The following is a 15,587-nucleotide window of genomic DNA, read 5'->3' as shown; positions in this document are numbered from 1 at the left end:
TTTTTTTTTTTTTTTTTTTTTTTTTTTTGTATTTTTTTTTTTTTTTTGTATTTGTAGATGAACAGCATGCCTTTGTTTTATTTCTTTTTATGTGGTACTTTAAGGATTGAATCCAGTGCTTCACATGTGCTAGGTAAGTGCTCTGCCACTGAGCTACAGCCCCAGCCCCTGAATCAGGTTTTTTAAGCAAGTGCCCCAAGTGTTCTGGATACACAGTGAAGTTAGGAACTCACTGCCCAGGCTCTGTAGCAACCTCTCCTTGTGGATTTATTACTTGGTTTGGCTCATTCTCATGGCTCCCTGCCAGCTTCTCTGGGGCTCTGAGGATGATAGGATCATCTTGTGTCTTTAGCAAAAACCTTACCTGGAATCTGGGGCAGTTGTTCTTTTAACTGAGAACAGCCTATTCTCCTTGACTTCCATCTTGTGAGGTTGCTTAGCGCCTCACTTCCTGCTGGCAGTGTGTGGGGACCACCTCTCTAAGTGAGCCACAGCCCCTAAATAGAGCACAGTATCTTCCCATAAGAGATTTTGACGGGCACCTGCCCCTCCTTTCTCCCCACTCCTTCCTTGTGTTCTTTCTGTTTAGAGATGGGTGGTGACTGTGATCTTGAGAGTAAGGTCAGCCAGAGCCCCAGCTATACCATGTAAACCAGTGTGATTCTAAGCATGAATTTTTTGTAGTTGTAGATGAACACAATACCTTTATTTTATTTGTTTATTTTTTAACCTCTCTGCTTCATCTATAAAACAGACACAATAAAAGAATGTGTCTCCCAGAGTTATTGTAAGAACTAAATGCATGGAATTTACTCACCTGGCAAAGACTAAGTACTCAGTAAATGGTGGCTTTCATCAAAATTAATCATTATTTAACTTATCTGTCTCATTATTATTCAGAGAGATGCACCCTGGAAGGCAGGTAAAATGCAACTAATGTAGGGTTAGGAACTCCAAAGCCTGCTGCTCTTACAGGATGAGCTTGCTGGAGCCTTGTGAGAGCTGTTTTATTTTTCCATTCTGTTGATTCTATGTAAATTTCTCTTAGCTGAGCTCTAGCCATCTCTTTCCCCTTTGCAGACCATGTTTTCCAAAGCTCCATGCAGCCCTTCCACGCCTCTCCCTCTCTTTCTCCTCCCCCATAACCAGCAGCTTGCTCTTTCTGCCCTTTGCTCTCAGAACTGTGCAGAATGAGTAGGACCTGCAGCTGGTCACAGGTTCCGCCACTATTGGCCTCACAGCCTGCTACTGTGGTCTGGCTGAGAGAGAATTTATGTCTTACTGCTCCCTCCTTTGAGTCCTAGAGTTTGGGGTGTTCAGCAGTGATGGTATGACAATAATAGCATAGCTAATATCTGCAAGTTATTTGCAGTTTACAAACAGCAGATTAGCAGTTGCACGTTGTTCATGGTTCAGTTACAGCAAACAGAAAGCGCTCTTGGCAGTTTCAGTGGAATGGGCTTAATACAGGGGTTGGGTGCTTGCCTAATCACCTGAGGTCTGGAGGAGCAGGTTCTCAGAGTCCCTAGGAGGGACTGCCAGCACGATAGAACTGGCCCCCAGGACCCAGTGGAGAGTGCAGAACCAGGAGGCTGCCACAGCCACGGGGACTCTCATCCTCTCTCTACCTGGTTGCAGGTGGCTAGGATGCCCCTGCATCCACACCCAGTAACTAGCTCACCACCCTGCTTGTCAGCAGAAATCAATCTTCCTGTCACTTCCACCTATCAGAATATGTTAATTGGCAGAATTGACATTTTCCAGCGCCCTGGCAGCAGGAGAACCTGGGTGTATTCGTGTGCGAAGGACACCATAGCTAGCTACCACAGGCTCAGGGCTTAAGCAACAGCAATTTATTTTCCCATGTTTCTGGAGTCTAGAAATCTGAGGTCGAAGTGCTGGTAGGGTTTGCTTTTCCTGAGCCTCTCTCCTTGGCTTGTGGATAGCCATCTTCTCCTAATCTTCCCCCTGTACCCCTGTATGTCAGATTTCCCCATCTTACAAGGACACCAGTCATACTAGGTTAGGGCCCATCTTCAAGATCTCTTTTTATCTTAATTCCTCTTTAAAGACCCTGTCACCAGATACAGATTCTGAGGTACTACGGGTTTAGAACTTCAGCATATGAAATGGGGGAAGGCGGGCACAGTTCTTCTCATGGCCCTGGAGATGTCATTTTTCACTTTCCAGCCCTACAGTCCATGAGCCATGCTAGGAATAGGATAGGGCTGCTGCCTAGGGCCAGCCCATTAGGGTTTGCAAGGGCTTGTTGCACGTTGCATGGTATATAATAAGGAGATGCAGGTGCTAAACAGGCAGGAAAACATATTCCTTATATTTATTGTAATGATACACTTTTTTTTCTCTTTTGCCATGCCAAGGATTGAACCCAGGGCCTCTCGAATGCTAGGTATGCACTGTCACTGAGCTATATTCCTAGCAGCCCACAGACTTTTTGTTTGTTTTGTTTTGGGGGTTTGTTTGTTGTTGGGGTTTTTTATTTCGTTTTGTTTGGTACTAATGATTGAACCCAGTGTACTCTGACACTGAGCTACAGTCCAGTGCTTTTTATTTTGAGACAGGGTCTCAACTAAGTTGCCCAGGCTGTCCTCGAACTTGTGATCCTCCTGCCTCAGCTTCCTGAGAAGCTGGGATTACACCCCACACACTTACTTTATCTGATACTTTTAACAGTCCTTTGAAATATGAAAGTATTATTATTCTGTTCATTTCCATGAGAAAATTGAGGCTTAAATTGTTTCCAAGTCTTGCCTAGGGCCTTAGAGCTGGGAAGTAGCAAGAGCGAGACCACATCCCCTGGCTGATCCTTGACTTGTCCCTGGAACTAGCTATCCAAGCCGCAGTGTAAAGACAGAGTCACGGGTTCAAATTTGGGGGCTCCGGTCTGGGAATGTGGCTCAAGTGGTAGCGCGCTCGCCTGGCATGCGTGCGGCCCGGGTTCGATCCTCAGCACCACATACAAAACAAAGATGTTGTGTCCGCCGAAAACTAAAAGATAAATATTAAAAATTCTCTCTCTCTCTCTTTAAAAAAAAAAAAAAACCACAAATTTGGGGGCTCCACAGGTGCACCAGCATATGTTGAGAGGGAAGCCACTACTCAGATCCAAGGTTTGTTTCAATCTTCCTTTAAAAGTAAAATCTCTCAATTTCTTAAATGTCGACATCAATTTAAAGTTCAGACACACACACACACACACACACACACACACACACACACACACACACTCTAGAGCTAACTCTGTGTGTGTGGCCCAACTAAAAACATCTGCAGTCTGGCTTTGGCTTGCAGACTCTGATAGGAATAATAAGTGCTCATGAGAACAGAAGTTTCTCAACAGCCTGCTCTGCACTCCCCCGTTCCCACCAAGGCCATGTTAGAAAGCCATTGCTACCTGGTCACACAGCCTTGAAGTTGGAGAGTAATCTTGATCTTCTGTTTGTTTCCCTCCATAGGGAGGAGCCCAGGGAGCAGCGTTTGGTAAACACATGAGTATGCCGGGTGAACCTGCCTGCTTCTGACAGCCCTGTGAGATGGGTCTTTTTAATTAATCCCCTTTTTACAGAAGAGGGCAGAGAGAGAGCTNCCCTGGGGCTCCCTGGGGCCTTCCTCCCAAAGCGTGCTTGGTGACACTTTCCATCCCCACCCTTCTCTCCCAGCTTAGCCCCCCCACACACACAAACAAAGATTTAAATGTCCATATTTCCCTAATGGGACATCTTGTTCCTGGGAATTTCTGGGAACCGGAGAATTCAGATGAACCACAGCATTAAAACCAATGCAAATGATTTGACTAGCTAAATACTACATATGTTTATTCAAATCTGTTACCCTTACATGCAACTGAAAATAAGGCTACAGAAGAGATAGCCAGAGTTTCACCAGATGGTGGTCTGCACAGGTTCACACAGGCCTTGACCCTTCTGGGTAAGATGGAGCACTTAGGACCCCAGATGCTAACTTCAGCCCTTGCCCAGCTGGTGCACAGGAGAGGGAAAGACTGCTCTGCAGGCACCAGGTAGACAAACAAAGTGCCTTCTGTCCAAGAGGGGTGTCCCATAAACACAAGGTGGTCAGCAGGCCCACTGTTCCAAGTCAATGAGTGTCAGCCACTCCTGACTAAGAGCCACATTATGGAACATTTAGTGATGCCCTGAGTGTGAACAGATTTTGTTGGAATTGCTCTCTTTCCTTGGATTTAGTTGGCTCTCTTTCCTTGGATTTAGTTGGAATTTGATCCCTTTCCAGAAGGGGTGGTTTCTGGAGAGAAAAGGATTACAAGATGGACTGTGATATACAAACTGGGTTTCCTCACAGCCAGCTTTTCTAACCTCAGTTTCCTCATCTGTAAAACAAGGATGGTCAGTAATGCCCCATTCAGGATTCCAATGCTAGTCCTGGAATGATGCAGCCTGTGTGGGCTCTCAGCTCCATACAGAGATTGGTGTCTACCTTGGAAGCTGTTCTTGATGTACGGAAACCAATTGGGTAGCACTAGTAGCACAAATAGCAGACATCCTTGCCATTAAAAAGACCAGAGCAAGCCCTCTGATGGTGCCAAGACAGTTGGAGGTAGTCCGCCCAGCCCTCGGTCTTGTTCTGCCGCAGCCCAGCTGTTAAGGCAGAGCAAAGCACTGAGAGCACCTTGCCTCTTAGGAGTGAAACAACAGGGGCCCTGCCTTGAGGCCAGGCAGCTCAGCCAAGAAACTCAAGAGTCCCTGGAAGAGGCTCCCCAACTTGAAACAATATAATTTTGATCTGATTTCTCTATAGGAACAAAGTGATAGTCAGAGATTATATTATTTTCCAGTGGCCCAGTTTACAGTGTTCTCTCGGGATGCACACAAATACCCTCATTTAATTGACTTTTGAAGCTATTGCTGTATGATATTCAGTAGAAAGTTGTTTGTGTTTAATAACTTTGTGATGCTATAAAAAAAATCTACCATCTCCAAAACTTTAATCAGATATTCATTTACCAGCACAGGGGAAGGAACTTTCAGGAAAAGATTGAGTGGGAGCCTGAGAGGAGCAGAGCAGTGGCAGGATTGGGCTCTTCCAGCACAAGAGGAAAGGATCCTCTTGTCTAATGTCTCTGTGAGGGCAGAAGCTGTGTCCATCCTACCCATTTATTCTTAGCTTGCTATACCAAGTACTAGTAGCACTCATTTAAAAATGTTTTGCAGCTGGGTGTGGTGACACACACCTGTAATCAATCCCAGCAATTTGGGAGGCTGAGGCAGGAATATTGCAAGTTTGAGACAGACTCAGCAACTTAGTGAAACCCTAAGAAACTTAAGACTCTGTCTTAACATTAAAAAGGACTGGGGATGTGGCTCCGTGGTTTATTGCCCATGGGTTCAATCCCTTATACCCCTTCCTCCCCCCCCCCAAAAAAAAGTGTCACATACTAGTTCCCACCTGCTCAGAGGCTGAAACTGAGACTGAGGCAGGAGGATCACTAGAACCCAGGAGTTACTGGCTGTATTTGTCATGTCTGACATGGAACTCCTGGGCTCAAGTGATCTTTTAAAATAAATGAATGAATGAATGAATGAATGAATAGATAAATAAATAAATAAAAGGTCTTGCATGGACTTTGCAAAGCCTGGGATCTGCAAGATTCCCCAGTGGAAGGCAGCAGGGAGCTGGGAGAGTGTGAAGGCCCCACAGTGAAGTCAGAACCAGACCACTGCATAAAGCCAGAGCTGGCAAGCATGAATTGGGGATTGCTAACTGTTTTTATCTTTTTTCTGTTATATTTTGTTCTTCTTACTAGCTAGCTGTTTTAAATCCTGATTATAATTCAGTCAAGAAGGGGAAAAGTCCCCAGTATTCTAGGTGCCAGCTTTCTCACCACTTCGAGAGACAGGCTTTTTATAAATATAGCCTGACTGTGGACTATTTGCTTATAGTCACATGGGGTGGGAGCAATGACTGGTCAAGGTCCCATCTGTGTGACCTGTTTGCAGTTACAGGAAAACTTGCCCAGGCCTTGAAAAGTTTGTGCCCTGGAGGTTGAGGAGAATGCTTGGCATTGTTCTCACGCAAGCAGCACATTTAGAAAATCCTGAGGGTGCAGCCTGGAAACCACAGGCCACTCAGAAAAGGTGTCATGTTCACATTCTGGAGGCTAAGAACAGCCACCAACTGGAGGGGCAGCCCAGATCAATGTGTTGCAGGGGAATGAAATTTGCAACCAACTCACTGGGCACTGGGCACTGTTTGGGGTGAGGTTGCCCACAACCTCACATTCATTTCAGATGCTGGCCTGGGAGCATAGAAAGGGGCTAGGCCAGGTGGCTGGGTGGGGGTAACACCCCCGAGGAGGAGACCTGAGGCCTCTCCTTGGGCAGGGCAGCAGTACTGAGGAGTCTGAGGAAGAGACAGCTAGTCCAGGAATGTGTTGAACTGAGGTTGCCCAAGGCCAGGACAAGGCAAGGCCACCCTGCCCTGCCACATGCTTCCTCCTCCCAATTTCCTGTACTGTTAGGGCTTCTGTTTTCCCTGTGGCAATCCTCTGTTGGCTATCACCAACCTTTGTGTCTTACCTTGATACTAGAGTGTGGCAGAAGTACCTGGGGGCAGAATCAAAAAAGAGCTGATCCCTGAAGCCCTGCCTAGACCCACTCAGTCAAAACCCTTGACAGTCAATGACCCAGAATTGAGGAGAGGTGGGCAAAACAGTCAGGTAAAGGAATTCCAATTCATGGTCTGTATGACCCCCGCCCCAGGATAAAAATAATAGCAGTTGCATTTTATGAGAGTGGTTTGGTCCTGTGCTAACCCTTAGATATACATCAGTGAATGAATCCCAAAAAGCATTTTGAGGTGATTAATAGTATTTTTATATTACAACTGAAAAAACTTGAGCATGGTGGCACCTGCATGTAATGAGGCAGGAGAATCACAAGTTCAAGAGCAGCCTGGGCAACATAGCATGACCCTGTCCCAGAAAAAAAGGGCTGTAGATGTAGCTCAGTGGAAGAGCAGCCCTGAGTATGCAAAAACAAAACAACAACCTCAAAAAATCTTGGGCTCATGAAGGTGAAACAGTCGGCCCACTTCCACCCATCTGGGAAGTGGCAGAGGCAGGGTGCAGTCCCAGAAATGTGAAGCTGCTGATGAAGCTGATTTCAAAGTTCTGCACCCAATTAAAAGCAGTTTTATTTGTGCACCTGACCCAATGCTTCCTCCAACCTCAGAGGGTGCAACCTCAGAGATCCTTGAACTCAGTCCTTGGGGACATCATAATCTGGCGAAACTCAGTGTTGGAGTTCCATAATGCCCACATGGTGGACAGCATGGAGCCTGTGGCTTGATGGTGTTTTTTGCAGCCTGACTGGTCTAAGCCTTCCTGCAGCTGCAGGTCCTGCTGAAGGTTGAGTCAGCCTGGGTTTGCTGCTGGCGCCACAGCGTCCTAAGACTGCTGAGCCCTTGCCTAGTGCCGGCAAGACACACCTACTGTCCACCTGCTCCTGAGTCATAAACTACCACACTGCTGCTAGGCCTGCCAGCTCTGTCTTTTCCTCCATTCACCATCATGCCAAGAGAAAACTTAACCATATAGGGCACCAGGCAGCTCTTGTCCCAGGCCTGCCTTCCTCATGAAATGTGCCACTAGAAACCAGGCAGGTCAAAGCTCAAAGGCCAGCCTGTTTCCGTTGTTTGACATCAGGTGTCTGGGGAGAGGACAACAGGGCAGCCTGGTACTCAAGGGCTTAGACAAAAAGAGGAGAGTCAATCCTGGCCAAACATATAGGGAAGGGGAAGGTAATAGGATTAGCAAACCCTTGGCCACCAGGATGAGGCCAGAGAGAGGTCAAAAGAAGGAATGATAAAGCTTCATTGATTATTTCAGACTTCCAGCTGTGTCTCATTTGACATTTACTGTGGATCTATCATTGAGTCTTTCAGCCAAAAGTTTACCACTTTTTCTTGAATAAAGACTGCTTACCTGCCTAATATTCTGGAAACATTTGCACATGTTGATAGCACCTGAAAATGTGATTTTGTGCAGAGGTCTCTGGAGAGGCCTTCTCACTGTTTTCTCTTGCCACAACTTGCATCAGCCTAATAGCTGGGTAAGAGAGCCCAAAAGAAATAAACTCAGTTTCTGTTAGAGTATGTAGTAGTTGTATTAAATTGACATGTAACTTGGCCTCTGGTTGCCAAAGGCCCCTTTACTACTGCAAATATTAATATTTGTTTCTTCCTAGAAAATTCTTTAAAAGGCCGCCCTTATGCTATATGTTGGGTTTCATTGATTAAACTGCTGTTCTAGGTTTCTGCAAACCAAAAATTTATGTTGACACTCAAATGGATGACAGGCTGGAACATCTAAGCCACCACTGGGATTGCTCAGGGCACTTTAGTAACTGCCTCAAAGAGGCTGTGCTGATGGGCAGATGCATCCATTTTCCTTCAAGTAACACACATTTTCTATGAATGTTTAAATAACTTAAAGATGACTGTTATTCACCATTTGAAAAAAATTTTTTTTTTCAGATTTCAGGGAAGAACAATCATTGAAGATGTCCAGCAAAACAGCAAGCACCAACAACATAGCCCAGGCAAGGAGAACTGTGCAGCAGCTGAGACTAGAAGCTTCCATTGAAAGGATAAAGGTAAGAGCCCAAGGGACAGAGCCATACCTGCTGTGGTCCCTGCTGCTCTTCCAAGACTGGGAAATGAGTCAGAAAAGAGGGTGCCATTTAATCCAGCTTGCTTCCAGGATTTTCCTAGAGCAGGTCAAGGGCCTCACAGTATTAATTTTTATTACCTACCTAGCCCAGGCCTCATTTAAAAAAAAAAAAATGAGGAATCAGAGTCTGAGTTGACCCCTGTTTGCAAAATCCTGCACAGGATTTGCAGAGGACCTGCCTTCCCTAAATGAAAGGGGTCAAGTCTTATGATTGCTGTGTTCTAATTTGGGACAGGGAGGGGTTTCAGGGGGATTTCTAAAATACCCTCCTCATCCATCTGGAGTTTATCAAGTGTTCTAGGGTATCAATGTATCTGAGGGTGCCTTAAAGTCAACAATTGGGGTCTTCCTTTTAGGAAAACATAGCTTTTTAAATGTGCACCCTTTGGTGACCATTTTCTACCCCCAGGATGAAGGCAGGTCCCACTGAGGAGCTGGAATGCATTTCTTAGATCACATGACTTTGAAATCTTTCCCTGCTTGGTTCCAAGAGAGGACTCGGCAGTGAGAACCCTGGAATGTGGTGACTAAGGCTGTTTCCTAGGAACAGAAGCAGTCACCTGATAAATTCCTCTGAACTGGAGATGGTCACCTGTCCTCAAAGCAGCAGGCTGCCGAGTGCAGTAGAGCCAGCTCCGCCACACTCAGTGGCCTGGGTGCCTGACCTGATTATTACCTGGGTCTTCCACCCAGGTTTCTGAAAACAGGGTATGACATATTCCAAGCCTAACTCAAGCTGGAGTAGGGCACAGCATTTTCCTATGCTGGTTTTGCCCTTTGTATCTCCCCAAACCTAATAGATAACAATAAATATTTCCTTTTATTCTGCCTGCCCCCATTCGAGGGACAGAACCTAGGGCCTCACACATACTAAGCCAGCACTCACCACTGAGCAACATCCCCAGCCCTCTAACAGTAAATATTGAAGCTCTACAACTTGGCTTCAGAGTTCTGGCTTCAAGCCAATAATTCAGTTCTGTTCTGCTTCCAATCTGTTTTTACCTGGATAAGAACTGATAGAACCTTCCCTTGATTCACAAACTTTTCCTTTCCTGATGCATCCCGCAATTTTGATTCTGAAAAATTTCAAACCTAAAGAAGACTTGTAACACTAAACATTCATATTCTCTTCACCAGAATTTGCCAATTCTTAACATTTCACCCTGTTTGCTTATATCATTCCCCCTATACACACATATAATTTTTTCTGTAAGCCAGTTGTAACTTATTTGCATTTCTAATAATAATATCTAACACATGGTCCATTTTTTAAGAACCCAGTCCACTCATTTTTCAAAATCACCCCTACTTGGGTTATGCTCCTTTGCTGATCAGACTCTCATTAAATATTTTGGCAGGAATACCAGCTAGCTAGCTGGTGTGGTATTCTCAGTGCTCACGTGTAGGGACAACCATGCCAGCTTGTCTGATCACTTGGCTAGGGAAAACCATCCCTGCCAGGAACCATATCCCTTTGCACCTGACTAGTTGTATGAGAATGATGTCTAAGGCTGCTTATCCTGTTTGAATCAGTCTCCACCCCATGGCTTAGCGTTCAGTACACTCTGGAGGGTTCTGAATAAAGGATTTTCGTCCTTATTTGTTGCTTTGGTTTGTCTCCTCAGGTCTCAAAGGCCTCTGCAGACCTCATGTCCTACTGTGAGGAGCACGCCAGGAGTGACCCTTTGCTGACAGGCATACCGACTTCAGAAAACCCTTTCAAGGATAAGAAAACCTGCATCATCTTATAGTGGAAGAATGGAACCGTTCCTCACCTCTTCCCAACAAAGCAAATCCTGAGCGGCTCCTTGAAGAGATTTGCCTCCAGCTTATTTGGTAACCACTGCTAATAACTAAAATGCTCTTCTCTTGGAATAATGGACTCTAAAGTCTTTATTTTCCAAGTTGCCCTTTCTTTAAAATACCCTTTACTGATTTAATACAGAATAACAATCTTTGTTTTCCATTTGATAACTATGGTATTACTTTGGGTTATTGTTTAAGGAGAGTTGGCCTGAGCCTTCTTAAAAACACAATTATATATTTCATGTATTCAGTTGATTCAGATATGTTAAGACTTAAAATGCCTAAGCACCTGTCAAATTAAAATGCCAAGAATAACTTCAGTCCTGAAACCTTTATATCATATTCTGCTCTTAATAAGGTTTGTGCCAACTTGTATAGTGTACAAGGGAAAGGGGTGTATTTTGTATATGTATGTCTTCGCATGTACACATATCAAAGCTTATTTCCTCATCAAAGCTCCCCTCTCCATGTAACAGCAGTTCCTCAACTCCAGAAGTTGTATTTATCTTGAGCTGTGTAGGTAGAATAAAAATTCTTTTCATTTAGTTATTGTGCAAAAAATAAAGAAAAAGCATCCTAAAGATTGTATTCATTGTGATCAGGTGATATGTCATCTCTCCTCTCTTGAAACTTGCTGGACCTCTTAGGTGATGATGAACCATGCCAATTAAAAACTGAAACTGAACTGAAAGCTCTTTGATAAGGTATTAATTCATAGGGACCCTTTTGGGCTTCGGCCATCTTGAGTCTGGAAAAGGGGAGGGGACCCTTGGAGGAGGACTGTAGCAGCTGTGCTTTCCTAGGGAAGACACCTCTGAAATTTCTGCCCTGGTGATTAAAATAAGACAGTGAACAGTGAGCCTGACCAAGGGGAGCAGAAACATGTAAAAACCAACTGCTCTTCTCAGGCCAGCTTTGCAATTTGTCCCCCTCTTCTCCATTAGCCTCCCCTGTATTCTCCCTCTGCTGCTAGAGTATTTTCAGAGGTGACATTCCCCTCCCCAGACCCAGGAAGATGAGACTTGGTGGGAAAGAAATAGACTTAAAACATTAAGGTGTCAGGACTCATATGCTCTCCCCAGATGTCTGCAGTTTCAACCCTGCCTGTCCACAGACCCTCCAAGGGGAACTGCAAGCTTCCCAGGAGGGGCTTGGACTCAGCGGTACACTCCTTGGACCATAGGGTCCCAGCTGCTGGACATGGAGTTTCTCAGCCTTCCTCTGAGAAGATAGGACTTATGTCCTCAAGATGTCCATGGGGAAGCCAAAGGCATGCATCTCTTCTGGCCAAAGGGGCACCGTGACTTTATCAGAGAGGAAGGAAGGCTCCTTTTTAATTAGGGGCCAAACCATACTGAGGATATGACACTTTAGTCCACTTTCAGCTCATTAAAAAGAACTACTAATGAAGGGTTAAAAACTTAATTACAGAGGATTCAACCCTGAGAAAAAATTATTTGCGATGGTTTCCTTACTTATGTACAATCTGCCCTGAAAAGCAAAACCTTTTAAAATCCAATGCTCTGGGCTTGAACATCATGCTCATTGGTGGTGAGCAAATACAGTCCTGTTTTTAAATGGCTTGAACGTAGTCAGTGTTCCTCCCACTCACCCGTCGACTCAGCACTGTGAATTGACCCTGTGAAAGTCACGGCACTGCCCTCAACCTTTTGTCACCTACTGCTTGGTTCTGTGAAATACTCAGTCCCAAGTAAATTACAGGCACCTGCATAGGAGAGAAAGCTTTTGCCTTTCAAAAGGTGAAATTGGAAATGTACACTAAGACAACAACTTCACATTTTATGCTTCACTTAATGAGACATTCTTTTTTTTTAATAAGTATATTTTTCTACGGATAGTTTCAGAACACTGAGTTTATTTTCACTCTAATTTTTAACATGTTTCTTTAAATATTTATAACACAGCTTACTACAGAATCTTTTCATGAAATCACTCTTATTATACCATTTTGTGCACATTATTAGCAGCCAGCATAGTTTATTCTTTAGCATTAAAACAGTCTTTTGCCTAACGGTAAACAAGCATGTTTTGCTATATATTTGTTAATTTGTTTGTTATGGTAAGAAATGGGCTTGAGGTCCCAGGAGATTTCATTTTATTTTTACTGGTCAGATAGAATAAAGGCTATGAGTATAAATGTCATGTAATTTCCTAACCAGGTGTAGGGCATGTTCATAAAAAAAATGGAATCAAATTGTCCTTTGATGCTGACACAAGAGGGGGGAAATTGTAACCACATGTTGATTTACTTATAACTAGATACTATGTGAGGAAAATATAATATATGTATACATATATATGATATGCAGAAGTCACTTTTATTTATCTGGTCTGTTCTACTTGTGAAGCCACAGTTAAACCGTCTCCAGCAGTTGGTTTGTGATAATGGTAGATGCCAATGTGTGTTATTTTTTTCTGCTACCACTGTAATGACACACTTAAATATATACAGGCAACTTCTTGGCTTCATTCCCATTGAACTATTTAAATACACTTAATATACTTTGTCTGTAATGCTGCTTCTGTTAACAGTGATCTTGTTCCTTTTTCATTCCTATATTTTCATTAGTTCATCATAAATCTGTCCAGTTGAGGTCTCATCACCATGGCAAGATAGGCTAGGCCAAACATAAGATTCCAAAGTATTTTACAAAAACACTTTTTTTTTTAATAGAGAAATACTTTCTATATGAGGTGGTTCACAATTTATGGGTTGTGACTAAATACTTTTTTCCTTTTCTAAGAAAAATTTCAGGTTTTTAAATTCCTTACCTTATTAAAGTGAAAAGTACCTTATTTTTTAAAGGAAAGGCCTGCTTTTTGCAGGCTCCATGTTTGGACTATGTGTCTATTTTACTAATCTTTAAACTATCAGGAAAAAAAACAAAAAACTTTGTACCAACAATTCGGTAATTTTGAGGCATAGATTAATTTTCATAGTGGAAGAAGTGCCAATTTTCTCTTCAGATGCTGACTTTTCAACCAATTTATAACTAAGATAGTATCCTCTGATTCCTCTGAATTTTTATTTAAGATATATACAGGCCCAAGAAGTAAATAACAACCATACATGTCAGGTGTTTCTTGGTGAAATGAACATAATACCAGAGTATAGTATGAATTGTACTGATCTATTTATTTCATGATAATAGATCAATAGGAAAAGATACCTTAAATCAGAGTTATATAAGTATATCAAAATAGAGCACTGACCTAAAGTCGGGGCCTGTATTTTAGCCCTCAGTCATTTTCTAGCCTATCCTGTTATCATCTTACTTTGGACAAGGCAGTTCATCTCTCTGGGCCTCCATTTTCCCATTTGTAAAACAAGGGGCTGGCAGCAGACAACCCCTGAGATCCCTTCCTGTCCCAGATGCCTTGGTTCAACACCACTGCCCCTCTGCTGGTCCTGCCAATGTGTTGGTGCTACACGCTACTTCAAATAGAAACTTGGTTTGTCTATAACGTGTGCTCCCTTGATAGCTTATGAAAGGCCTTTTTGTTATACAGTGCTTTTTCCCCTAGTTTTACAGACTTAGTTACTGTAATGATGTTTCTAGCTATTTTCTTGATGTCTCAGTAAATTTGCATTTGATATATTGTTGGTGAGATTGTGTTGTTTTGTAACGTTCTTTGGCTACTCATCTGTCCAGCATCTTATTAACCTTAACACTGTGATCATTGTTTAAAATATGTTCTGTGGAAAGAATAAAAACATTTACTTCACAGCGAGCATGTTCACAGATTTGAAAGAAAGTTCATTAAAAAGCACTGTTGCTTTCTTTACTGAGTCAGTGCCTCGCATCGTTTTGCTGGTGTTTGCTCAATAAATTAATAAAAGACCTTTTCTCTTCATTCATTCAGTTAATTTTTTGAACACCTGTTGGGATGTGGGTCAGGCTGGTGACATGAAGACAAACAAGACTCACAGCAACCCAAGAACATGAGTCTGGAGCAAAGAGGGTTGGAATGATAGACACACACACACACACACTCATGACAGCGCCATCTGAGAAGTGCCGGGACTCGTGAGCACAGGTGCTGAGAGCCCAAGAGAAAGAGGGACCAGCTCCAAACCAGCGAGCCTTCTGAGAAGGCTTCCAAGGGAGGGCATTATGAACTGGGGCTTGAGAGAGGCAGAAGAAACACTGTGTGCATTGGCATGAAGTCTTGGGAGATAAGAGGGGAAAGTGTCCACAAGCTAGTGTGCAGAAGGTCTCCCATATAATCTGCCTATCCAGTAAACAACAAGGAGGCAGAAGAGGTTGTAATGTTTTGAACAACCAACAATAAAAAATTAAAAAAAAAAAAAAAGAGTGAGGCTGTGATTCCTCATGCCTGGAGGGCTGTTTCCCATCCTGAGACCCAGCTGTGACCATGGAAACTGATAACAAATGGAAAGGTCATTAGACTTCTGGTGACTCATATTCACCAACTACTTGCTGAAGGTGCCCTGCCTCCTCCTCTGACCTTCCCCCTGGGCTGGGTTTCCCACAGAGAAAGGGAAGGCAACATCTTCCAAAAAGGAAAGAAAAGGGAGGCAGCCAAAGAGCACCAAATCATGAACTGATCAAGCTAGAAAGATAGCCCATCTCTGAGAACCAGTACACTCATGCAAAGAGTGGCAACAGGTGGGCACAGCAACTCAAGCCTGTAATCCCAGCTACTCAGGAAGCTGAGGCAGGAGGATCACAAGTTCAAGGCCAGCCTGGGCAATTTAGCCAGACCCTATATCAAAATAAAAAGGACAGTGAGTGTAGCTTAGTGGTAGAGTACCCTGGGTGCAATCTCCACTACTATAAAAAAGAAAAGAAAAAAAAGTATAAACAAAAGATGGTCACTCAACCCATTCTAGTAAAGGACTGAAGAAGAATTTATATACTATGTTTATGAGAACTAGGCAACAATTTTTACAAGCACTCTCATCAGTTCTGACCAAATTCTTATAAGTAGAAGACAACTGTATTGGGGGTGGTGGATAGGATTGGATAGAAAAGTTTTTAGGTGGATAGGATTGGATAGAAAAGTTTTTAGA

At 43.4% G+C, this 15,587-nt stretch overlaps 1 protein-coding gene across 2 annotated transcripts in view; it reads left to right on the top strand.

Moving 5' to 3' along the window:
• Positions 1-14,407, top strand: part of Gng12 (G protein subunit gamma 12) — a 121,083-nt gene extending 106,676 nt beyond the window's left edge. For both annotated transcript variants that reach the window (XM_048814038.1, XM_048814039.1), the window contains 2 exons: positions 8,530-8,648; positions 10,351-14,407. In XM_048814038.1, the coding sequence (XP_048669995.1) occupies positions 8,556-8,648; positions 10,351-10,476 (219 nt within the window). In that variant the 5' untranslated portion in view covers positions 8,530-8,555 and the 3' untranslated portion in view covers positions 10,477-14,407. The remainder of the gene's footprint in view (positions 1-8,529; positions 8,649-10,350) is intronic.
• The last annotated feature ends 1,180 nt before the right edge of the window (positions 14,408-15,587 follow it).

The sequence above is a fragment of the Marmota marmota genome, unplaced genomic scaffold (assembly GCF_001458135.2).
Source record: "Marmota marmota marmota unplaced genomic scaffold, marMar, whole genome shotgun sequence".
NCBI lineage: Eukaryota > Metazoa > Chordata > Mammalia > Rodentia > Sciuridae > Marmota > Marmota marmota.
Note: the sequence above shows the minus strand (reverse complement) of the source record. Positions and strands in the feature narration are given on the sequence as shown.